A 24,421-nucleotide genomic window follows, 5' to 3' on the forward strand; every position below is an offset into this window, starting at 1 on the left:
CATGGATCACTCTAAATTGGATCAAGCCACAAATTATATGGGTAAGGATTGTGTGGTTGTTGGGAATGGTGCCTCACTATCCATTATAATTACTGGTAAAATTTTCCCTACCCCAAATCTACATCTTCTTGATGTCCTAGTTGTACCTCGCCTTACCAAGAATTTACTTTCCATCAATAAATTAACATCAGATTTTTCTTTATCCGTTACCTTTACTAATAACATATTCATTGTACAGAATCGCAAAACAGGAAGGGTGGTGGCAACCGGAAAGCGTGATGGAGGCTTATATGTGCTTGAGCGAAGTCATTCTACTTTTATTTCTGTTCTTAAAAATAAATCGCTTCGTGCACCCTATGATTTATGGCATGCACGACTTGGACATGTCAATCATTCTGTTATTTCTCTATTGAATAAAAAAGGCCAACTTTATCTTACATCTTTGTTGCCTTTTCCAACTTTATGTGGCATATGTCAAATTGCTAAAAGTCATCGCTTGCCTTATTCTCGAAATGAACATAGGTAATCGAATACACTTGATCTTATCCATTGCGACATTTGGGGTCCGTCTCCAGTCAAATCTAATTTAGGATTTGTCTATTATGTCATTTTTATCGATGACTATTCTCGTTTCACGTGGCTCTATCCTTTAAAATTGAAATCTGACTTTTATAATGTTTTTATTCAATTTCAAAAATTTGTGGAAAATCAATACTCCACTCGAATTAAAAATTTTCGAAGTGACGGGGGCGGTGAATTTATCAGTAATTTCTTCCAAGATCATCTCTGCTCTAGTGGCATTCAACATTAGCTCTCATGTCCATACACACCTGCCCAAAATGGCCGTGCTGAAAGAAAACATCGCCATGTAACTGAGATGGGATTAGCACTCCTTTTTCACTCCCACATTTCTCCTTGCTTTTGGGTTGACGCGTTCAGCACTGTAGCTTACATCATCAACCACTTGCCTACACCATTCCTTGGAGATAAATCACCTTTTGAGATTTTGTATGGTAACCCTCCGAACTATGAAAACTTTCACCCTTTTGGTTGTCGTGTGTATCCTTGCTTACGAGATTATATGCCTCACAAATTTTCTCCTCGCAGCATCCCATGTATTTTCTTAGGCTACAGTCCCTCTCACAAAGGGTTTCATTGCCTCGAGCCTTCCACCTCTAGGCTCTATATTACTCGCCATGCTCAATTTGATGAAACTAATTTTCCTTCCATTGCTACCTCTCAAGTTCAACCCATATCCTCCCTTAACTTTTCCAATTTTCTGGAACCTAGCCTCACCCATGCAGATCCACCTCCCCCACTCCCTGACACTCGTTCTTCACAACTCACTCAATCCAGTTCTAATCCATGTATTATGTGTGCTGATCCAGTGATTGAGTCTTTGCAGGATCCTCATTCTCTTGCAGGTGCCTCTTTATAGACCTCGATTCCAAGTTCATCTCCTCTTGAACCTGGTGCAGATCCCACACCTACTGCAGTGGTCCCGTTGGCCACTCATCCTATGCTTACAATAGCTAAAGCTGGCATTTTCAAGACTCGATATCCAGCCAATCTTAGTTTCTTGGGCTCTTCTGGTCTTCTTTCTGCTCTTTTTGCATCGACTGAGCCCAAAGGTTTCAAATCTGTTGTTAAAAATCCTGTTTGGCTTACTACTATGAATGAAGAAATTCATGCATTACAGAATAATCGCACCTGGGTTTTGGTACCTCGCCCTGCCAACACCAATATTGTGGGCTCCAAATGGGTATTCTGAACCAAATACTTACTTGATGGATCTGTTGAGTGCCTTAAAGCCCGCCTTGTTGCCAAAAGTTATACACAGGTCCCTGGTCTTGACTATACTGATACTTTGTCCCGTAATCAAGGCTACTACTGTTCGGGTTGTACTCTCTCTCGCTGTTACACAAAAATGGCCCCTTCATCAACTTGATGTCAAAAATGCATTCCTCAATGGTACTCTTACTGATCAAGTTTATATGGAACAACCTCCAGGATATATTGATCCTTGCTTTCCAGACCATGTTTGTCAGTTGAAGAAAGCTCTTTATGGTCTCAAACAAGCACCTCGTGCTTGGATTCAGCGCTTCAGCTCCTTTATTATTCGCCTTGGGTTTTCTTGCAGCCGTGCGGACACATCTCTATTTGTCTTTCATCAGAAGTCCGATATTATCTATTTACTTCTTTATGTTGATGATATCATTATTACAGGCAACAATTCTTCACTTCTTGCCCGCTTTACTCGTACACTTAACTCTGAGTTTCCCACTAAAGACTTAGGCTCTCTCAGCTATTTTCTTGGTCTTGAAGCCACTCCAACTTCTAATGGTCTCTTCATCAGTCAGCTCAAATATGCACTGGACATTCTTACTCGAGCTCAATTACTTGACAGTAAACCTGTTCACACGCCCATGGTTGTTTCTCAATATCTTTCTGCTGATGGTTCTCTGTTTTCAGACCCTACTCTCTATAGATCCCTCATCGGTGCACTACAGTACTTGACTATCACAAGGCCCGACATTTCTCATGCTGTCAACTCTGTCAGTCAATTCTTACACGCTCCCACTAATGATCACTTTCTGGGTGTTAAACGCATCCTCCGCTATGTTAAAGGCACCATTCACTATGGCCTACATTTTCGCCCTTCCACTTCTCCTGGTGCCCTTGTAGCCTATTCTGATGTTGATTGGGCCGGCTGCCCGGATACTCGTCATTCGATCTTTGGTTATTCTATCTATCTCGACGACAATTTAGTTTCCTAGAGTGCCAAGAAACAACCGACTGTCTCTTGTTCCAGCTGTGAATCTGAGTATCGTGCCCTTGCCTCCATTGCCGCTGAACTCATCTGGCTCACACATCTCCTGCATGACCTCAAGGTATCCATGCCTCAGCAGCCCACTCTCTTATGTGACAACAAAAGTGCCATTTTTTTAAGCTCCAATCCGATTTCACACAAGCGGGCCAAGCATGTTGAATTGGACTACCACTTTCTTCGTGAGCTTGTTGTCGCGGGAAAACTTCGTACACAATATGTCCCATCTCATCTACAAGTTGCTGATATCTTTACCAAGAGTGTTCCTCGACCTCTATTTGAGCTCTTTCGTTCCAAGCTCTATGTCCGATCAAATCCGACGTTGAGCTTGCGGGGGGTATTGGAAATAATACTGTGATTGAGGATATTACTCTTCAATCACAATCTTCCCATAGCATGCCAATGCCAATCACGTAATTGAAGGAGGCTAATTTACACGATTTCCATTTCATTGTAAATTATTGATTTGTATTCCATTTATACTATCTTGTAAAGCTCTATATAATGCAATACGATACACCACTGAAATCAAGGTGGATTTTTAATCATTCTTATAAAGTACCAGAATTAGCATACTTGGAAACTTTCAAGAATCTTAACAGAATTTGGGAACAGTGGCATGTCATCGTCCTGACAACTCATTTTTCTCTGTTGACAGAACATTATTACATCATCTTTTAGATCTGGATCAATATTTTCTGTAAATGTGGAAGTAAATGTTTCCATATGTCATTGGACAGTTGCAGGATTTCAACATATATAATTTTTATATCTGGTGTACTTTACCATGCTGTTTGGGTGCATTATTTCTCATATGGCAGCTGATAGGAAAAATATGGGATTAGTATTAGTAGTGAACAGGAGTATTAAATAAGGTAATCATCAGGAGATTTGACCATTTGTCGGTCCACTATGTAAGACCCTTGATAAATTGGAGCAGATGGGAATCCCTGTGACTGAGCCTGAATAAGAACAGGGTGAAGCTTAAAAAGTGGGATAAGCTTTCAAATAGAAGTTTTCAACAGGATAAGAAATGTCTATCACTGCTCCCTGCTATCGTGTTCAAGTTTTGTTGGACTGCTAAGGAGGAAAGCTACACCAATGTGGACAAAATAAAATTGACTGAAGACAACGCTTCTACCAGAATTAAGACTAAGGTTTTTGAGTGACTGGTTTACACAGATACAGATATGTAATTTGAATATAATACTGATACGTCAATATGACTTATTTGAAAAAATTAGGATACATCAACATAATTTTATTAATATAAAAAACATGAATATAGAAACATGATGATAAAAATAAAATAAAATACTAAAGCACTTTATCTTAATAATTAATTGTCTAAACTTCATTTTCTTCAATATCATCAACATCAATTTTTTCATTATTATTAAAAATAACATTCTCCAACTCTGGCTCATCTAATAATAAATTAGCAACTTCAAGCAATCTAACACCTTAAAAAGTATCAAATGAGTCTCCGGCAATGTCCAACATTTTGAATTCTCATTTTGAATGGAGATCAAATTTTCTTAATAAAAGACGCAAATTGTTATGAATGAAAGCCTATTTTTCAGCTCGTTGTACATTTATTTTATTTCGTCTCGTAGAGTGCACAAAAGAGTACGTACTTCAATTTCTTTCGGCACTAGATGAAGATAAAGGTTGCATAAAAAGTTTTAAAGCAATGTTTTGTAGTAAAGGTGAAGGTGAACCATGAAGTATCGGATATTTATCAAAAATTTAAAAAATATAAAAATATATAAAATAATTAAAAACAAGTATCCAGTACGTATTGTATGTTATCGAGGAGTATCGGAGCTTGGACACGTATCGGATACAGGTACGTAACAAGTTTACAAGTATCGGAGCTATTTAGTTTATAATAACTTCTTTATTAAAAAATGCCATGGATTATTTGATATAAACTTCATGATGATTTGAATAATTTAGCAACAGTTGACAATGTATTACGAATTACTGTGAAAAATGAATTCTGACTAGACAGATGGTAAGAAAAATAATTGTGTGTTCCCTCATTATACAATTAGCAGTTATGTATAGTGGACAAATGCAGTAAGTCTGGAAATTTAGTGACAATTGAAATCATTTGGAATAGCAGTTCCAAGATCTCTTCTTAAGCATTAATGGCATTTATTGGTTTTTAGAGATAAGAGCCATGTAGTCCTTGTTTAATTATCACTATGAAAATATGAATTACTTTGGTTCAATAGAAAATTTTGTCCATAAGAAAATTTATGTGGCACATCTTGTCTCATGTCTTAGTTCTCATGTTTTTGGCAATTCCAGCTTCGCTTTATTCGCCATGATTCCATCAACTACAATTTGGCAAGAACGCAATCAGAGAAAGAGGACTCGGATTTAGATGATGAACCCGAGAAGTTAGTTGCTTATACTCAAGACTTTTCGCTACATAAGTAGTAGTGATTGTTAGTTTTATCTCAAAACTCTGCACCATCACGAGGCATTCTGATCTCCATCATTGTGACAGAGTCAACTGGATGAAAATCATATTCTTTTGTGTTGTTAAACAAAAACTGCTAGTGCACATTATATATGTTGCATCAAATTTTCAGGGTCATCCAGTTATTACTTTGGATCTCTCATTTCTTTATATCAAATTATGATCACACCCTCATTTTTTTTCTTTCCTTCTGATTCATAAGAAGAACACTGAATATGCTACGAGGATTTTTGTCTTTTCAAACCTTTTAAGATTTGCTTGAGCTTGCATTCCAATCAATATTCTGCACATGGGAACCAGGAGAAAATAGATTTCCTAGCTTACACACGGTTATTGAAGCTATTGATCATTGTTACATGTTATGATTAATTTGGTCTTTTTAAAGTCATTTTGTGGTTAAATTGGCTACAGGGATAGACAAGAGAATGTTCAGAGTCATTATATAGAGATCCTAGAGAACAAGCAAGACAACAGAGTTGAGTTCAATAAAGGCGTCGTTGCCAATTATGATTACAAGTTAACTCACTTGTTAAGAGGGTGGTTCCCTTTTCACAAATTGCCCAGCTCTAATGCCAGTGAAGAAGATGACTAGCTTCTCAAGATTTTCACAGAGTTTAGTAGGCAGTTCTATAAATGGGTTTTTTTACAGTAATAAATATTCTTCCAAGAGAGAGATTTGGAAGGCAAGGTAATAGCTCGGCGGATTGTTGCATCTCCACGATCTGAAACTGCTTCAACCAGTCACCAGGAATAAACGTTGGTCAGAAATTTTACGTCAAAGCTCAACATCCATAATGCAAACTGTCCTGTAGCATGACCTATGACTTGTAGAATCAAAAGACAGATTTGATTCATTTTTGCTCAATAATTACCGTTATTGAGGCTTAATATGGGAAAAGTTTGCCTAGTATCTACCTGTTGGCTTTCCTCTGAATTACATTTGTCTCATGTCAAAAGAAATTGATTTTATTCTAGTCCTAGTAGTTGATCTGAGATCAAGCTCAAATTAATGCAGTAGGGATTATAAGCTAGCTAGCTGCAGTATGATAATCTGGTTAAAGGATTATAGCGATGATTTCAAATAACCTTGCTGGATGTCGTCATTCTGATTTTTCTTTTCCACGTCAAGTCTTCTTTATCTTATTTGTTTTTTCTTTTCTTTTGGCTCTTCAATCTCTTGTCCTACTCACTCCATCTTTTGTCCTGATGGAAAATATGGAAAAGAGAGGGAAAAAATCAAGCAGCAGGCGCATGAGTGCAACAAAACAACTTTAATTTACTACAACCTCATCAATTTCGTGGCATAGATTGAGATAGCCTTTCAAGGATTCGCCTCTTCTTCATTGGTGTCCTATGAGGAAATTCTGAAGAAGAAAAAAGAAATAGAGAAATGGCGAACATGATCATGGCTTCCTTCAACTCCAAAGCCGCAATCACATCCACTCCTACAATCCGCTCTTCCTGTCAAGATGAAGAAGGAGACCCAGATTGAGGTGGAGCAGAAGCTGGCTGAGGGAAGGAAGAAAGGGGAGGCAGAATTGAAGGAGGCATTGACTAATTTGGATAAGCATAGGGCTGACACTATTAAGGCTCTTGACTAGCAGATTAGTGCTCTCAGTGAGGAAATTGTGAAGAAGGTCCTCCCTGTTTCTTGAAATTCTTGTATTTGGATTGAATTTTATCCATTTGTATAATATCAAGGATTTACTTAATGTATAATGAATTGTGAATCAAATACTCCAGTTTACAAATTTTCACAATATGGCCTTATTGGTCTCATCTCATCTCTCTTGGAGGAGGTAATTTCAGCAATTACACTCTTCGTCTCGAAATGCTGTGAATCAACTTCTTTTTCAAGCAATTGACATGAATATATCTTGTAACGACCTGACGTCTATGTCAAGCTGTTAGCTTACATACTGTTTGCTCTGAGAGAGCCCTTACGGACTTTTATCGCATCTCCAGGATTCGAACACGTGACCTCCTTTGTAGAGGGATTTAAGTTGAATTCTATTGTCAGCTAACAGCTGGAACATAGAGGCTGAGTCATTACACATCTTGTTTGATTTACCTTCAAATGCCATTGTTTTCCAATAAAAAGCTAAATTTTGTACAGCAGCGTGCATAAGGTGACTATCATTGTGTGATAGCTATATATGGAGTGATTTAGAATCATTAACAATAATATCATGTGATGCTACTATGATTTTATATCAAGTGAAGGAGCAAATCTGGTCTTTGATTGGTAAGGAGATCATTCTCTGGAAATATGATTCTCAGTAATAACAATCTTGCATTTTTGTGACAGCTCAGAGAGAATGAAGGAATTGCAACTGCCATGACTATCTGTTTCTTTAGCTGCTTGTCATGAGTTAGAAAATTGGGCAAAGAACTATGGTCAATAAATGGATTTCCCAAGCACATGCCTAGCCGATCCAACGTCGGCATGACTACTTTCTTGCTATGATCGTATACAAACTAGATCAACAACAATAGGGCAGTAATTGATAGTAAATTTTTACAGAATTTGATTTTTTTAATTATTTTTTAATTTTTTAAATTCAGAATCAGATGTTAAAATGGTTGAATTGGTAGCTCAAATGTAATATGAATTGATGTCAAAGATATAAACTTCGTGTAGTCAGAATTTACAGATGTCGGAACAACAAAACTTACGTACAAACGATTTGTTTTTACATGTTATTGACACCTTGCTATGATCGTATACAAACTAGATCAACAACAATAGGGCAGTAATTGATAGTAAATTTTTACAGAATTTGATTTTTTTAATTTTTTAAATTCAGAATCAGATGTTAAAATGGTTGAATTGGTAGCTCAAATATATGAATTGATGTCAAAGATATAAACTTCGTGTAGTCAGAATTTACAGATGTCGGAACAACAAAACTTACGTACAAACGATTTGTTTTTACATGTTATTGACACGCAACGAGATCATCTCAACATAGAAGGTTTCCATTATTTGAGGAGAATTTTGTGAACAATAAATGTTTTACTTGTGAAACAGAGGTGACTTGATCAATCTAATCTTGGCTCATAAATTCCATTTGCCTTTCACATTCAACTAAACTTCACCATCCATTTTATGCTAATCTCATTCAAAGTCCCTATTTTTATGAACAGATCTTCTGCCGTTCTGTTAATATATATTTTCATCTTACTATTTCTTCAACAGAAAGAATTGAAAACACCTTCATTCTTCTCTTTCCTCCAGGAATTTACTTGTTGGTCATGATCATGGGCTTGCCTAATCTTCATTTCATTATGCACATCAACATCGTCCTCTTCCTTCAACTGTAACAATGGCTCTCCTATTCTTGAGAATCTCTCAAATTAAATCCTAAGTAAGATATCTACTTTTCAATTCTTCTTTTTATGATCATCCCACTGATTGTTAGATTTCATGTCACGTGCATGTTGAATCTCTCTTCAATTTTTTGTTTCGAATTTCTTGTTTTAAGTTTCTGTCATTTAATCTGCATTGTGATGAAAAACCATATTTGCGAATCCTCAATTGATACGTGCTATAATTCTCAACAGGTAACAAATGATAAACTTTGTCCCTTAGAATATATAATAATTTATAAAATTTATTTGCAGTTCGCAACATGAAGAGAGTTTGTTGGCCTTATTATGATCCTGATTTTGATAGCCTTACAGAGAGAATAAATGGCCCAGCGTAAGTTTTATGCCAGAGGTCATCTTTTAGTTTCTGTAACGATAACAGGATTGAAATGGCCTAAGAATGTTTGGAAATATTCTATTCCATTTGCAGTTGCATAGTTACAATTGACAATGAGAGCCTAGAAGATTGCACTATTGTTAAGGTAAATTAAGTGTAGTCGATCTCTTCATGTAACCAGTTAAGAAAGGAAATGAGAATAATCTAACCAGTAATAGCATATATGTTGCAGATTGACAGCATAAACAAACAAGATCTCCTTCTGGAGGTGGTGCAAGTGTTGACAGATATGAACCTCACTATATTGAAAAGCTATGTATCGTCTGATGCAGGCTGGTACATGGATGGTAGTCATCACCGCTTCTCTTCAGTATTATTTCTTGCAAATTTATATACGTATTGTTTGTATCACTAAGATTAATTTAGTTGATTTATTTATATATTATCTCACAGTTTTCCACCTTAAAGATGAGTTTGGCAGCAAAATTACTGATCAAAGAATTATGAACTGTATCCAGCAGGTAATATCACTATTTCTAAACCTCCTCTTCCAATATTCTTGATTTTCATTTTAATGAACCGTATGTTCACGTACATGTATAGCACAATTAGTTAAAGCTTACTTTATCAAAACTTTGGCTTTCAAGAATTAACATTATTTTAATGTGAAAACATTTGAATAAGTAATAGAAATACATCATGATTCATGGATACAAGAGCACCAACTTTGTAGTAATACAGTTAACTATCAACTCCAACTGGCTTTTACATAGCTACAAGTTTCTGTTGTCCGAGAACTTGTGTAATGCCAAGGAAAGTTATGCAGGCTATTGGTGCTAATAGGGACACTGCCCTGAAGTCAAAGGCCAGAAACAGCTTAGAGTCTCATCCTGGTAGGCCTAAAGCAATTGAAATGACTGGAAAAGACAGGCCCGGTTTGTTATCGGAGATATCAGCTGCCCTGGCTGATCTTCATTGCAACATTGTCGAAGCACACCCTTGGAGCCACAATGCACGCTTGGCATGTGTTGCTTACATTTCAGATCAATCCATGGAAACCCCAATTGAGGATCACCGGCTCCATGCCATTGAAGATCACCTCACAACTGTCCTCAGAGCCAACACTACCTGGGACGAAAATGCTAGCCAGCAAGAAGTGAAGCCTGCAGTCATTCCTATGGAGAAGTTAGGCACAATGACTAATGTAGAACGGCGCCTGAACCAACTTATGCTATCTGTTCGGGACTTTGATGGGCCTTCGCAGGCATTGACTGCAAATTCAATAACTATGGGATCAGATAGTGATGAAGATGAGAGGAAAAAGGCAAGCGTATCAATTGAGAGTTGTAATGAGAAAGGATATTCAATCGCTACCATCCAATGCAAGGACCGAAGAAAGCTTATGTTCGATACTGTATGCACACTTACAGATATGCAGTTTGTGATTTTTCACGCTTCCATAGATTGGTTGTGCACATCAGGTATTCTGTTAACTTTTACTAATAAATGACATTGGTTGCTCTTTGTTTCTTCATAAAACAATATGCTTTCATAGGAGTACTTTATAAGACACATCAATGGATGCGTGTTAAACACAGAAAGTGAGAAGGAAAGAGTTGTTAAATGCTTGGAGGCCGCCATAGTACGCAGGGTTTGTGAGGTATGTTCTGTTTCCGTAGCACAATGAGTCTAATAGTAGTTAGGGTGTCAGCTGAATGCAGATACATTAATTTTCCCGTACTTACATTATTTTGTACAATTGTGCAAATCTTGGTCTATACTTCTCAATTTTCGGATTTAAACAAGCAGGGTGTCCGCTTAGAATTATGCGCGTACAACAGAGTGGGGTTGCTCTCGGATATAACACGTGTTCTCAGGGAAAACGGCCTAGCAGTGGTCAGAACCGATGCAGTGACGCATCGGGACAAGGCGGTGAATGCTTTCTACATCAGGGATATTTCAGGTAATAATGTAGACATGAACTTCATAAAATCGATGAAGAGAGAAATGGGTGCAATAGATCTTGCAGTGAAAGATGAAACAACAGTTATTCGTCCAACCTCATCTGGAAGATCAAATTTTTCAATCGGTTATATTTTGAAGTCTCAGATCGAACGCTTTTCCCACAACTTCGTTGCAATTTAATGATGTAAATATGAAGCTAGTTTCATTTAGCAGTTCTAAGAATTGATAATCTACATAATCTTTGATACACCATAAATTACTTTTTGAACACTGTTTCTGCACTGTAAATAAATAGAATCAAGGTAATATATGCATTGAACAAGAATCCTGCTGTATGAACTCAAGAGCTTTCAGTGAGCTCGTCTAACGTTCATCAAACCTCTGTGCCACTGGTGGTTGGTTCAGAATCTGATACTTGCGCTTTGAAGATGCTTTCAATATCTCCTTCAGTCGCGAGATTTCCATAATATTAACCATAAACGAAAATACTTGCCTTCCACCTTAAAACATCATTAAATGGAAACATATAGTGATCAGATATTATTACTGGTTGGAATTCAGATTAAATAATGCCTTGCAAATTCTAGGACTAGCCACTTCATACCAACTACATAAGCAAAACTTGGACTTGAACATAATCATAATAATCTTCATCTTTACTTAGGTACTAAGTCGTATACATGGAAGTCCACGTCAAGGACTTATAGGGCCGTGAAAATGTCCTTGAATATCAGTAAATTTTGATGGATATATCAATGTCCTTGCACGATATAAACTGCTTCAGTTTAAGTACAACTAATTCAAACTTGCCCCGCCCCACACACCCACACAAAATACAAATAATGTGTGTGAAATCTTACAAAAACAGTTGGCTTACTGTTGAAAGTGGAGGAGAAATCGAATTTGATGAAAATTCAGTTGAATACACTGTTATGTATGTTTATTGCTTTGCTCACCAACTTCAATTGGCAATTGTTTATGTGGCACGTAGGAATGATATGATTGGTGATTTTTTTTGAGTTATGCTACATTTACAAACATGGTTTACAAAGTAGGTTGACCAATCATTTCAAAAACAGATTTTTAAATCATTTAAAATCAATGATCTGAATTTTGCCAACACACCTTTTGTCAACCAACTTTATAAGAGAACTTTGTACAAGTAGAATTATTGATTTTTTTAACATGCTTGTTATTATAGTGAATTTTGCGGGTGCATCATGTAAGTGTGTAAATGCTTTTCGAGCAAGTTATTATTTAAAGTTTCTGACGAAGCTTAATATTGAAGAACTTTGAGGTGACAATAGTAGGTTTGAAGAAATTAGTTTGGCACGACCAGGTGATACTAAATGAGGCTCACATCTACTAACAATTACTCTTGTTATTAATAAGTTTAATGCTATTATAGATGTTCTTGAAAATATATCAGGAGATGACATCAATTTAGAGCAAAGACAATGGCTACAAGATAGATGAGCACTATTCAAGATTTTAAGTTTGTGTTTTATCTACACTTTATGTTTGAAATTACCGATGATTTTTCATAAGTCTTACATAAAAATGATCAGAATATTTAGAGTGCTATGACATTGTTGGATTTGTGTAAGTATGTATTGCAGAACATGATGGATAATGGTTGAGATAATTTGTTAAGTGGGAACTGTGATGCTCGGACCCTTTCTTTTTGGCCAGCGTACCCGTGTCGACACGACATGACACGGGTATGGGTATGAAATATGGGGTGGACACGGCAGATTTCAATCGACGTGGCAACAGATGGAAACTATTGAACTTCTGCCGTCAGTTGCAAAGTCTCGTTGCCAATTTTAGGGAAGAAGAAGGGGTAGTTGGACTTGGGCCTTTTTTCATTTTAGATTCTAGGTCTTTTGGGCCTTTTTTTTGTTATCCATAGGGAATTGTAGTTGGGCCTGTTTCTTGTTTTAATTTTTCGGCCTTTTGGGTTTGGGTTTGGGTTTGGGTTTATTTTTTTATTTTTTTCCCTCAGTGTGGATTTGTGGTTGAAGTATATTTACAACTTTACACTTTTATTAGTTGGGTTTAGTTATCTCTTTCTTTGTATTTTATAGTTTTATTGGTTGAGCAAATTACATGAGGTTTATTATTTCTTAAATATGTTTTTTTTTCTTTTTTTTTTCTAGATAAGATCATTTTAATTTAAAAAAATATCATGGTAAGTGTTGTTACAAAATTTTTAAAAAATTAAAAATGTGATTTTTCTTTGGCCAAAATGATTGACAAATAATTATAAAATTAACATAAATAAATGTTTTTGAACAATTTAATAGCATTTTCTGAAATTAATATATATGTTTTTTCAAAACTTGAAAAAATAGAAGTAATCAAATAACACTTGACATATTTCTCTTTTTACAATTTGCAACTAATTATTGTTTAACTTTTTACATTTGATTTTTTGGGGGGAAAATTGAAATTTCGAAGACACGCCCACATACCCATGTTTGAAATTTGGACTTCTTTTAATCATATCCTCGTATCCTACTTGAGTCCGAGCAACATAGAGTGGGGAGGTTGAATTTTGTGTTGGTAGACATATTGTAGTGCCAAAATATGGAGGATATTATTGTATTGAAAGGCTGACCTAGGCGTAGAGCTCAACAAGTGACTTATTATCATCTCTTTTATGTTAATATGTATTGCCATATGATAGACTCAATCTTGCAAGAGTTGAACGATCGTTTTCCAGAGTCAACTATTGAGCTTTGATCTTGCATTCCATGTTTAAGTCCTAGAGTTTCATTTGCAACTTTTGATAGGGCTAATTTGCTACGTCTTGCTCAACTCTATCATTTGGACTTCTTTAGTGAAGAGCTCAATTACTTAGACCTCAACTTGACAAGTTTTTTATGCCCGTGAGAGTGAATGAAGCTTTCTTTAACCTCAATAACATATCTTGTGTAGATCAAAATTTGATAAATAATTTCTTTTTTTTTCCATTTATTTGTAGTCTCATCACCTTGACTTTGATATTACTTGTGGCAACTGCAAGTGTTAAAAGGGCATTCCTTGCCACAAATCTAGTCAAAAGTGACTTGCGTAACAAAATGAGAGATGACTAGTTGAATGAAAATTTGGTGGTTTAAAAGCGATTTTTGCAAATATTGAAAATGAGGCAATCTTGCAGCACTTTCAAAATATGAGACCGCAAAGAATGCAGTTGTCTGATTTTAAAGTTACGAAGTAGGGTTGTATCATGTATTTTTCTTATTATTTTGGGTTTTATTGAATTATATTTTCATGTATATATGATTTTTACATTTGAGTGCATTGACACATAGATTGGAAAAAAAAATTAATATTATTTAATTAAATATTAATAAACGACTTAGCGATTGTGGCCATTGACTATCCACGATCAATGTTCAATGGTCAACACCCTAGCTCACCAACATTCTTGGATCCGCCACTTATTGAAATTAAAGTTTGGAATATTTTATTTTATCATTTGACACCAAGATTCATTTGTCATCATCTATTTGCCTAATCTCCATTTAATGTGTGCAACGGATTACTAATATTCCACCTTGTTGATCCCAAAGGCAACGCAAGAATTGAGATTAATGACGTTGTATGAAATATGTAATAAGATCACAAGGATGAAACAAGATTTTAAGCCCCCGTTTGGCTCCATTATTTGGATTTATAATGAGAGGAATAGTGTTTTTTTTTATAAATGAATGGTTGTAAAAGAACGAAAAGTTTTCGATTTACGTGTAATAATATTTTATTGAAGATTGTGTGGTTGAAAATAGGGGAGAGAAAATTTTAAATTAAATTGATGAATTTTAAAGGAGGCCAAACGGGGGCTTAAAGTAAAGAAATTAAAGAGAATTAAGCAAATGAAACGATATTTTATTATAACGACGATATGGAAAGAAAATTAAAAAACATCAATTTTGGCTTGAACTATAATGGAAGAAGATACAACTATTTATAAGTACATATCATACCATAAAAATGAAAATAATGTGAAGTAAGAAAATAATATATTTTCAATAAAATCACGTAACAATAAGGGAACAATATTTTCTATGTAAAAACAAGGAAACAATTTTTTTTTTTTTTTCCTAATGTGGGTCATAAACCCAACACACCTGACAACTTTTAGTCCTGAATGCCATACCACTGAACTAAGAATAATGCAAACTTTTGGGGAAAACTTGGAATAGTAAACGATCCAGCATGCAGCACCGTCCACTATATGAATGAATGATAAAATCACAACTAAGAGTGGCCCTCGCCTGTCATCTATATTTAGCACTATTAATGTTAAAACACAAGTCTAGGTAGCGTTAAGTGTTCATTAAATGAAATGTACAATTAAATAAATAATATAATTTTACTTTTAATTAAATCTATCACATAATGTCATATAAACTGGTGTTCTAGTATCACTGGTATTAGATAGCGTTATTCGTTAACTGATTAGTAACTATAAATTTAGAGTTGGCCAAGGGCAAAATATAAACGAGAACAAGTCTTGCTTTTGCTTAAAAGAAAGTTACTCATATATGGGTTGTCTTCTCTCTCAAAACTGGAAACTAGAAAATGTGGGATCCTTAACTGAGTTATATAACTTTCTAAAATAGCCACAGTTGCCACTAGCAAATATTCATAGCATTTATTTTAAGAATCAGTTGTCGATTGATTTGATATCAACTCCTCTGGAAATAGTTGCATGACCGACCCTTGTACGAAAAGGAGTTGAAAATGCAAACATAAGAATTGATAATAGTAATAGACATTAGAAACCTAGAGAAGATAAGCAATTTGATCAAACTCAACAAATGTTGGCAAAGCATGAATCATTAAAGGGACTACTTTATACAAAGAGATGATGTTCAGAATTTACGCGCAATTTGACCAAATTTTGGAGGTATGGTATTTAAGTTGTCAGAAGGACGTTTCTGACTGAGTAGAGTTCATCGATGACTTTGCTGATGTCCATTCGTTCTCTTGGAACTTCCATGGACCAAGATATTCCAATCTTCATAACTGAGATGAGGTACTTTGGTATTTCATATTCAGGGTTTTTGCTCAGTCTCTCCTCTTCGTCATAAAAAAGTGTAGGATCACAAATTTCCATGATGCGCTCTGGAATGGCCATCTTGGAGAAGTTATGCAGGTTCAGGCCGCTAGAGAAATCATGAGCAGTGGGACGTTTTCCTGTAAATAACTCGAGCAGGAGAATTCCATAGCTGTACACATCGCCATAAGTTGATGGCTCACTGCCCATACCGTACTCTGCATACATACATTACTTTCTTCTAAGTGAAAAAGGATGTCTTTCTGGTGGTACAACATTTAATTGAAAAGAAGCAAAAGTGTAGATAAAAGAAATGCAATACCTGGAGCAGCATATCCAAAAGTACCCTTAAATCCTTCAGAGAGAGCACGGTTGTCCTCGTGGATGAACCTTGCCAGGCCAAAATCACCTACATGAGCAACCAAGTTCCTGTCCAAAAGAATATTGCTCGGTTTGAGGTCACAGTGCACCAATGGAGTTCCACAATGGTGATGGATATAATCTAGTGCAGAAGCCACATCAATTGCAATGTTCAATCTTTCTACAAGTGTTAAATGCCTTTGCCATTGGTTGGAATCAACAATTTCAGGATCCTGGTGTAACCAATTCTCTAAATTTCCATTCTCCATATATGCATAGACAATGGCCTTAAATTCCTTTCCTTGGAAATCAACACTGGAACAAGAAGTTAAAACTTTTACCAGATTTCGGTGCCTGATTCTTCTCAATGCCTCGCACTCTGCTACGAAACTCCTGGAAGCTCCTCGAACTTCAAGTTGGAGTACTTTTATGGCAACAACTGATCCATTTTCATTAAGAGCTCCTTTATAGACAGAACTGAACTTCCCAGAACCAATTAGGTGGTCTGTTGAGAAACCATCTGTTGCTTTGTAAAGGCTTTTATAAGATACCATTGGGAGAACATCGTTTCCCTGACTATCTGCTAACAATGCCTTTTTCTTGTGCTTCTGGCTGTAAACAATTATAGAGATTGTCACCGGTATTAGCACCAAGACCGAGCTACATATACATATTACTAGTATTAGCGAACGAGAGATTCTTGATTTCTTTGAAGTTTCTTTTATGGAGCATAATGGAAGCTGTAAATCAGGAATTCCTCCACAAAGCTTACTGTTTCCATCAACTGACACTTGGCTTGAGTTTCTGAAAACTCCTTCGGTTGGTACCTCACCCTCCAAATCATTATAAGATAGGTTCAAGTTCCTTAAGAATGAAAAATTGTCCAAGAATTTTGGAATTTTGCCCGTGATGTTGTTGTGAGAAATATCTATGATTTCCAAGCTTTTCAACGAACTCATAGGAAAAAGATTGCCTTGAAAGAAGTTATTAGCCATGTAAAGCTCCCTCAAGCTTATTAAGCTGCCGAAACTCTCTGGGATAATACCAGACAACATGTTGTTTGAAAGATTCAACAGGACTAGATGTTCTAAACCACTGATTTTTGAAGGCAGGAAGCCCACTAAACTGTTGCTTGAGAGGTCTAAGAATTCTGATAAAGATGGGAGGCTAAAAATTTCTTCAGGTATGTAACCACTAAGATTGTTTCGAGAAATATCAACTGATAATAATGAACTGCTTCTTCCCAGGGTATAAGGTATGATACCCTGCAAATTATTTCCTTGAAGGTAGAGTTCTGTCAACAGGGTTAAATTTCCAATAGAAGATGGAATTTCCCCTGATAATTTGTTCTCCAGGAGGGATAATATTTTCAACTGTTGAAGCTTTCCAACAGAATCAGGAACACTACCCTTGAGTTGGTTTGACCACAAATACATGGTCTCTAAGTTTACAAGTTCACTGATCTCGGTCGGAATATCCCCATATATCAGATTTCCCCCAATCGTAAATCGCCTAAGCCCTGAAATATTGCCTATAAATCTTGGCAGAACTCCTTGGAACCTATTTTCACTCAGATGTAGTAGGCTTAAGTGAGTACAATTGAGCAATGATGACATGAAATCCAAGTCATCAGGTTTCCCATATCCAAGCTCATTCTGATTAAGTGCAAGCCAGTCAAGTTTCTGCATATTTCCAAAAGACGGTACTTTCCCAGTGAAGCCATTTACATTTATAGCAAACAACATAAGCTCTGTGGCATTCAATACCGAGGGAGGAATATTTCCTGTTAGTTGATTTCTAGCAATGTTTAGCTTTTGCAGCTTCGGAAGAGTAGTAAATATGTCTGGTGGTAGGCTCCCTTGGAATTTATTTAGGGGCATATCAATGTTAGTCAATGATGACAAGTTGAAAAAAGATGAAGGGAAGGTACCAGACAGGTTGTTGATGCCAAGCTCCACATACTCCAAATTCCTCAGACGACCAAGAGTATCCGGTATATTTCCAACAAAATTATTTCCTCCTGCAGAAATCGAAACGAGGGATGAAATATTGCCCAGATAAGGTGGTAACTGTCCAGTCAAGTTGTTCAAATAAACAAAAAATAGTTCCAGATTCGATAGGAACTGAAATTCCATCGGAATTGTGCCAATCAGATTGTTACCACCCAAACCGAGTTTTATCAGATTGAAGCACCTCGATATATTTTTTGGGATTTCACCAGAAAATGAATTGTTTTCAAGGCTTAGTATTTTCAGCCTTGATAACCTGCCTACCTCTTGAGGGATTTCGCCACTGAAGCTGTTGTTGTAGAGCTGGAATTCTCTAAGAAAACTTAGGTTACCGACTGAGGGTGACAGTGATCCTGATAACATGCTTGAACGCAAATCTAGCTTGACTACTCTCTGGTGCCTGTGGCTGCAAGTTACGCCAATCCAACTACAAAAATGTGTCGATTCATTCCAAGAGGCCGTCAACTGTAGTGGATCAGAGTCTATGCCAGCCTTGATGGAAAGCAACGCAAAACGATCTGTCATGTTTCCAGTAACTTCAGAGGTGGATTTTGAGAAGGGTTGATAGCAAGACAGAAAGATCGAGACAGAGAGAATCAAGAAATGAAAAGTAATAGAGCTCATTGTTGCACAAGGAACAGGTTGATTTTGTTTGATCAGTGTGAAAAATATATTGAATATAAACGAAAAATGAATTGAATCATACAGCCTATAAATTCGGTCAAAGTTACTTATTTATCATCTAAATATTTCGTGAAATTCATCATTCTTCATCTTTATAAACTATTTATAAATTTATAAATTAGATTTAGTGAAGAGTCAACAATTCATGACGTAGTTGACTTCAAGAAATTGCCAAAGACAATATTTGTGGCGTCTCTAGAAAATTCAAAACCTTTGACCATCTCCCAGGAGCCATATTGGGAAATTATCCCCAAAACACAGATTTCCAATATTTCCAAGATATCTGCAACATTTTCAACCGTGAAAAATTGTCTCTCATACAATAGCCAATGTCACTTTATGCTTAGTCAAAAATTGGTTCCTCTTTAGCCCATGTTTAATTCGGCTTAAAAATTGAATTAAAATTTAAGTCAAAATCAATATTGATTAAAATTATGAACTTAATATTATCCACAATCTTCAATTACACGTTCCATCAAATTTTATTAAAATTTAATAAAAATCTGATTTTTATTTAATCCAAATAGGACTTGATGGTTTGTGAAAATTTCAGGTAAAGTCACATCGATCCCCACAAGGAGCACGCACCTCATCCCAATGGGTGGTTATATGCTTACGAAGGAAATTCCCTCTTTATCAGGATTCGAAGTTACTGATTTATTGGAAAATTTTCTTAATAAATCTAGAAATTCAAAATAATTGAAATCTATTCATTGTTAATACTTGTAGGTTTCGTGATCATTATGTTATTGCTCTGGGGATGTCACTCTAGTTCTCTCGGGTTAATCAAATGGCATAGCATTCGTGTATCAAGTTGACAATCTGGTGACTTGCTAGCCGTAATACTTTGATAACTCAAACTTTTCCATTTGGCATCCAATGCTTAGCTACAATAACTAGGGTTTTTTCTTCCTCCAAAAGTCTATTTCATTATTATTATTATTATTTTTAAAGATAAAATAGACTTGAAGTGTTCTCAAAAATCCTCTTTTCCTAATTTAAGCAAAAATCTACTTTATTTCAAAATGTGAAATTTGTTTGGTAAGTCGATAATTGTAAACCAACATTTTAAGTGAAAAGTTCACACATCAAATAAAATCTTAAAAATACTATGATTTCAAATCATAAAATATCAAATGTTCTGGCACAAAAAAAAAACAAAAAAAAATAAAAAATGTTAAGTAACGTGCATAAAAGATAACATAATATGTTCTTCAAAAGAGACTTAATTTCTTAAAATTATCGTTTCTAGAAATTTTACTTGACAACCCCATGAGAATCACACGACCCGTTCTAATCTAAAATGTTATTGTAAGGGTGAGTATTTTGAAAAACAGTCAATAAAAAAATACATGTATATCATTATTAATATGATATAAATACAAAATGACATAGCATACTAACATTTCTTAGATTTAGAGCAAATTGGTTGCGAAATCCAATAACTCAAGGAATTTCATACGAATTCCTATATTCTATAGGATTCACATATTTGACCAAATAGTCCATCCCGTATGAGTTAACATATTCGACCGAACGGTCAATTTTAAAGAATTTAACATAAAAATTGATCCGAAAGTCTTATAGTATTTCATGCCAAAATTAATACCAACATCAAGAAATAAGAATTTATTACTTTGCACTATATATTCTTATCTTAAATGATATCAAAAATTCTGAAATATTCTTTTGAGACAATAATTAAAAATGGACCGAATGTTGACAAGAGAGTGAGAAACCAACTTATGAAATTTTGAATGTGATTGGAAGAAAAAATAACACTCTTTTTCAACAAGTGTATGCGCTAATGTATGAAAATCATATGCATGGTAAAGGAACGAAATTCTCGCATATTTTATATATATATACACACACACAGTGTCTACACACGTAAAACATCTATAAAAAGTTAAGTTTGAAAATCAATTAGTCAATTAATATAAATTTTATTTCCAATCGATCACATCAATTTGGTTGTGGAATTCAAAAAAAATAATAATTAATTATATATCATATAATTTAGTTAATGAAGTACGCTTTCAAATACCTAGGAAAGTATACAGCAGTGAAGTTTTCTTTCATTCATTTATATTTATGTATGTATACATATATTTATAATAAAATATAGGTTTTTAAATACTTTCTTTTCTATCAAAATAGCTTGAATATGATTAGTTCAAAATTATTTGTTCTTTAGCCAATTTATATTATTCAACACGAGCTACAAAATGAGTATAATAGTGATATATTTTTATTAAACTTTAAAATATTTAACTATTCGACCCAACTAACTTACAATAAAATTTTAAAAGTATATGTAAATAAATAAATTATTTATACAAATAAGTAGGTCGAGTTTGTCACTTTAACTTTTGAACTTTAGTGTGACAACAAGGACTATTTCAGTTGCCAGATGATCATTATTAAGTTTAGCTTATATAATTAAAATTCGAGGTGTTACACCTCCAATCAAGAAATAAGAGCTAAAAGCAGTAAATGATGAAATATTTTCTCCTCGCAAATGTGAAAGTTAAACAAAAAATGTATAAAGGCTTGTAAACATGGAAAGCCTATGTTTCAAAAGGTGCCTTTCTTCTTGGCATAGAAAAGGGACACCGTGCAGCAATAGTCTGCTCCGCTAGACTACCTTCTGCCTTTTCTCGATCGCATCGGGACGAAAAAAAATTTGATTACAATTTTGTAGAAAGCTTACAATAGAGAATTTGAATACATTGAATATAAATTGAACATTGATTGATGAAAACTGAATATTAATATTGATGAAAGCAGAAAATTATAATTGCTAGTGCAGGGGACGGACACCAGTGAGTTTGAAAAATTTTTGAATGACTAATACCCCTTATAATAGCATTCTGAACAAAAATCTAAGTGACAGGAGTAGACGTTTAAAAGACGAGGAATCATACTAAATGTTTACCAATATCAGAGCTATTTTACAACTGAAATAATTATTACAATGAAAAGAAAATTACAACTCAAACTTGAAGTAATATTTAAAATGTGTGACCGAAGTTGGGTAAACTGCGACTGCGATAGTGTCAAGGGGCTAAGTAAAGCTGCAGTCCTTGACATTCTCCCCCATTTGTTTTGACGACGTCCTTGGTGCCATCAATGCATGATATGCTTCAATTAATGGTTTGAAGGCTCCGAGATCTTTTTCTCTTTCTCAAGTATTCTCCTCGTTGCTGCATCCCATCCATTTGACCAAATACTCCTGATGATCTTTTCTAGAAGCTTGAGTGATTCGATGGTCAAGAATAGCTTCAGCAACCTCCTTTCCAGCTTTCTTCAGTTTAAACACAGGTCGCTTTGGCTCATTTTCTAGATGCGTCCTCCTTATCCGCAAAGTATGGCTTCAACACACTAACATGAAGGACCTTGTGGATTTTACACCATGAAGGGAGTTCAACTCTGTATGCAACTCTTCCAATCCTCTTCACGATGGGTAATGGTCCAATGTATTTTGGCGACAATCTTGAGTCCTTCCCTCTTGTTGGTTTGTAAACATTTCTGTCGGGAAGTTTAACCATTACCAGATCTCCAACATTGAATTCAATGAAACGACGCTTTAGATCTGCAGCTTTTTCATACCGTTTTTGAGCTTTCTCAAGATAACTCCGAGCAATTTCAATATTTCGTTTCCACTTTTGAGAAACTTTCTTTACTTGAGGGGACTTGGTACTTCATTCGATATCCACTGTATGAGGGAGTAGTGGTTGCTGGCCAGTGACAATTTCAAAAGGACTCTTATTGGAAGAAGAGCTCTTTTGGGCATTGAAGCAAATTTGGGCCGCATCCAAAAGTTTTACCCAATTTTTCTGTGAAGTAGAGATAAAGTACCGAAAATATTCTTCTAGCATAGAATTGAGCGCTCCGTCTGTCCGTCAGATTGTGGGTGAAAACTAGAACTCATGCTCAAAGTTGAACCAAGAAGTTTGGACAACTTAGTCCAAAATACGCCAGTGAAACAAGGATCTCGATCACTGACGATGTCCTTAGGCAGCCCCCAGTATTTGACAATATATCTGAAGAAGAGTTGAGCTGTCTCTTCCGTAGATACATACTTAGGTGCTGCAATGAAAGTTGTATATTTTGATAGACGGTCCACTATGACAATGATAGTGCTAAAATCCTCCACTTTTGGCAGTCCAATAATGTAGTCCATCGATATACTTTCGAATGGTCGGGTTGGGACAGAAAGGGGCTCCAGCTAGCCCGCCTTGTTTTGATGATCTGTCTTATCTTACTGACGAATAAGACAGATTTTTACATAAATTGCAATATCGTCCCACATTTGAGGCCAGTAGTATCATGTTGCAGTAATGCACAAGTGCGTTCCTCTCCAGGATGCCCTGCCCAAATTGTGTCATGACAATCTGTCATTATATCAATGTCGCTCCTATTCCTCTATAGTTAATGAGTTAGCTACCTGATTTTGCTCATGATAAATATGGAAAATAGTGTCATGATCGAGGGAGACTAGGTCAATGATCTGTCTAAAGATAGTCTGTATAGACCCCAAACTTTCTCCAAGTGTGATGCAATAAATTTGTAAAGAAGAATCCTCATCTATCCATAAACTCAAAAGACAAAGTCGATGCATAAGAAAGTTCCCATCAAGAATGGCCTGAAGCCCTATCTCAAGTGCAAGATAAACACCGTAGGATGAGAAGAATATATGAATGTGTCCTCTGAAGTGATCTCGGATGATATTTTACCACAAGTAAAATGACCACTGACGCACCCATCATTTTTTATCTTATAGCATCCTACTGGTGGAGCGTGCTAGCAAATCAGGATAGGAGAAGAAGGTAAGTTTGGTTGAGAGCAAAGAGACAATATCCAAGTCCCTTAGTAGGTGCATAAATCAAAGTAAACATCCTATATGAAGAAAGAAGATAGTCAAATGGACTTGCCATATGATCCCCTGAGGCTATGTAGCTATCGTAGGGTGCTTCGTATTGTTTGTCACGTGGATGAGCAAATGAATGATAGTACGAATATGGCCAATCTGAACAAACTGGCCTGAGAACTGTCATTCGAAAAACAACCAAAAGTTCTTACCGTAAGTGCCCTAAGTCCAATCTAAAAGTTTGTAAGTGTTATGTCCTAAGTCTAATCAACTTTGGACATGATTATGCCCAAAGAATAACGCCGTAGTTGTAGCACAGCTTTGGAGTGTTGATTCCATAGAGAGATAGATGAATTGTTTAAAAGATTTGACAAACTAGGGTTTTCATGGTTGTGAAAGGAATTTATCAATTTGAATGAAATTTAAATATCAAAGTGTGAG

The 24,421-nt window shown here is 35.6% G+C and overlaps 3 protein-coding genes across 4 annotated transcripts in view; 2 read left to right on the forward strand and 1 right to left on the reverse strand.

Annotated features, from left to right (window-relative positions):
• Window positions 1-7,079, forward strand: part of LOC111387498 — a 10,752-nt gene extending 3,673 nt beyond the window's left edge. Inside the window, exons 4-5 of the mRNA XM_023012058.1 lie at window positions 5,144-5,235; window positions 5,730-7,079. Coding sequence (XP_022867826.1) covers window positions 5,144-5,235; window positions 5,730-5,910 — 273 coding nt within the window. The 3' untranslated portion in view covers window positions 5,911-7,079. The remainder of the gene's footprint in view (window positions 1-5,143; window positions 5,236-5,729) is intronic.
• Window positions 7,080-8,950: 1,871 nt separating this feature from the next.
• Window positions 8,951-11,310, forward strand: LOC111387514 (ACT domain-containing protein ACR2). The gene is made up of 7 exons (XM_023012076.1): window positions 8,951-9,021; window positions 9,118-9,169; window positions 9,257-9,371; window positions 9,478-9,545; window positions 9,851-10,511; window positions 10,578-10,684; window positions 10,834-11,310. The coding sequence occupies exons 1-7, from the start codon at window positions 8,951-8,953 to the stop codon at window positions 11,167-11,169; spliced, it is 1,410 nt and encodes a 469-aa protein (XP_022867844.1). The 3' UTR covers window positions 11,170-11,310.
• A 4,487-nt stretch (window positions 11,311-15,797) lies between these two features.
• LOC111387512 (putative receptor-like protein kinase At3g47110) lies at window positions 15,798-19,119 on the reverse strand. Of its 2 annotated transcripts, XM_023012074.1 has the most exons (3): window positions 18,688-18,777; window positions 16,377-18,434; window positions 15,798-16,272 (listed from the first exon to the last, which is right to left on the reverse strand). In XM_023012074.1, the coding sequence occupies exons 2-3, from the start codon at window positions 18,292-18,294 to the stop codon at window positions 15,914-15,916; spliced, it is 2,277 nt and encodes a 758-aa protein (XP_022867842.1). In that variant the 5' UTR covers window positions 18,295-18,434; window positions 18,688-18,777; the 3' UTR covers window positions 15,798-15,913. The 2 variants fall into 2 exon arrangements, with proteins under 2 accessions (XP_022867842.1, XP_022867840.1); XM_023012072.1 differs by having other exon boundaries at window positions 16,377-19,119.
• Between the last annotated feature and the right edge of the window lie 5,302 nt (window positions 19,120-24,421).

This window comes from Olea europaea, unplaced genomic scaffold (genome assembly GCF_002742605.1).
Source record: "Olea europaea var. sylvestris unplaced genomic scaffold, O_europaea_v1 scaffold406, whole genome shotgun sequence".
Taxonomy (NCBI): Eukaryota; Viridiplantae; Streptophyta; class Magnoliopsida; order Lamiales; family Oleaceae; genus Olea; species Olea europaea.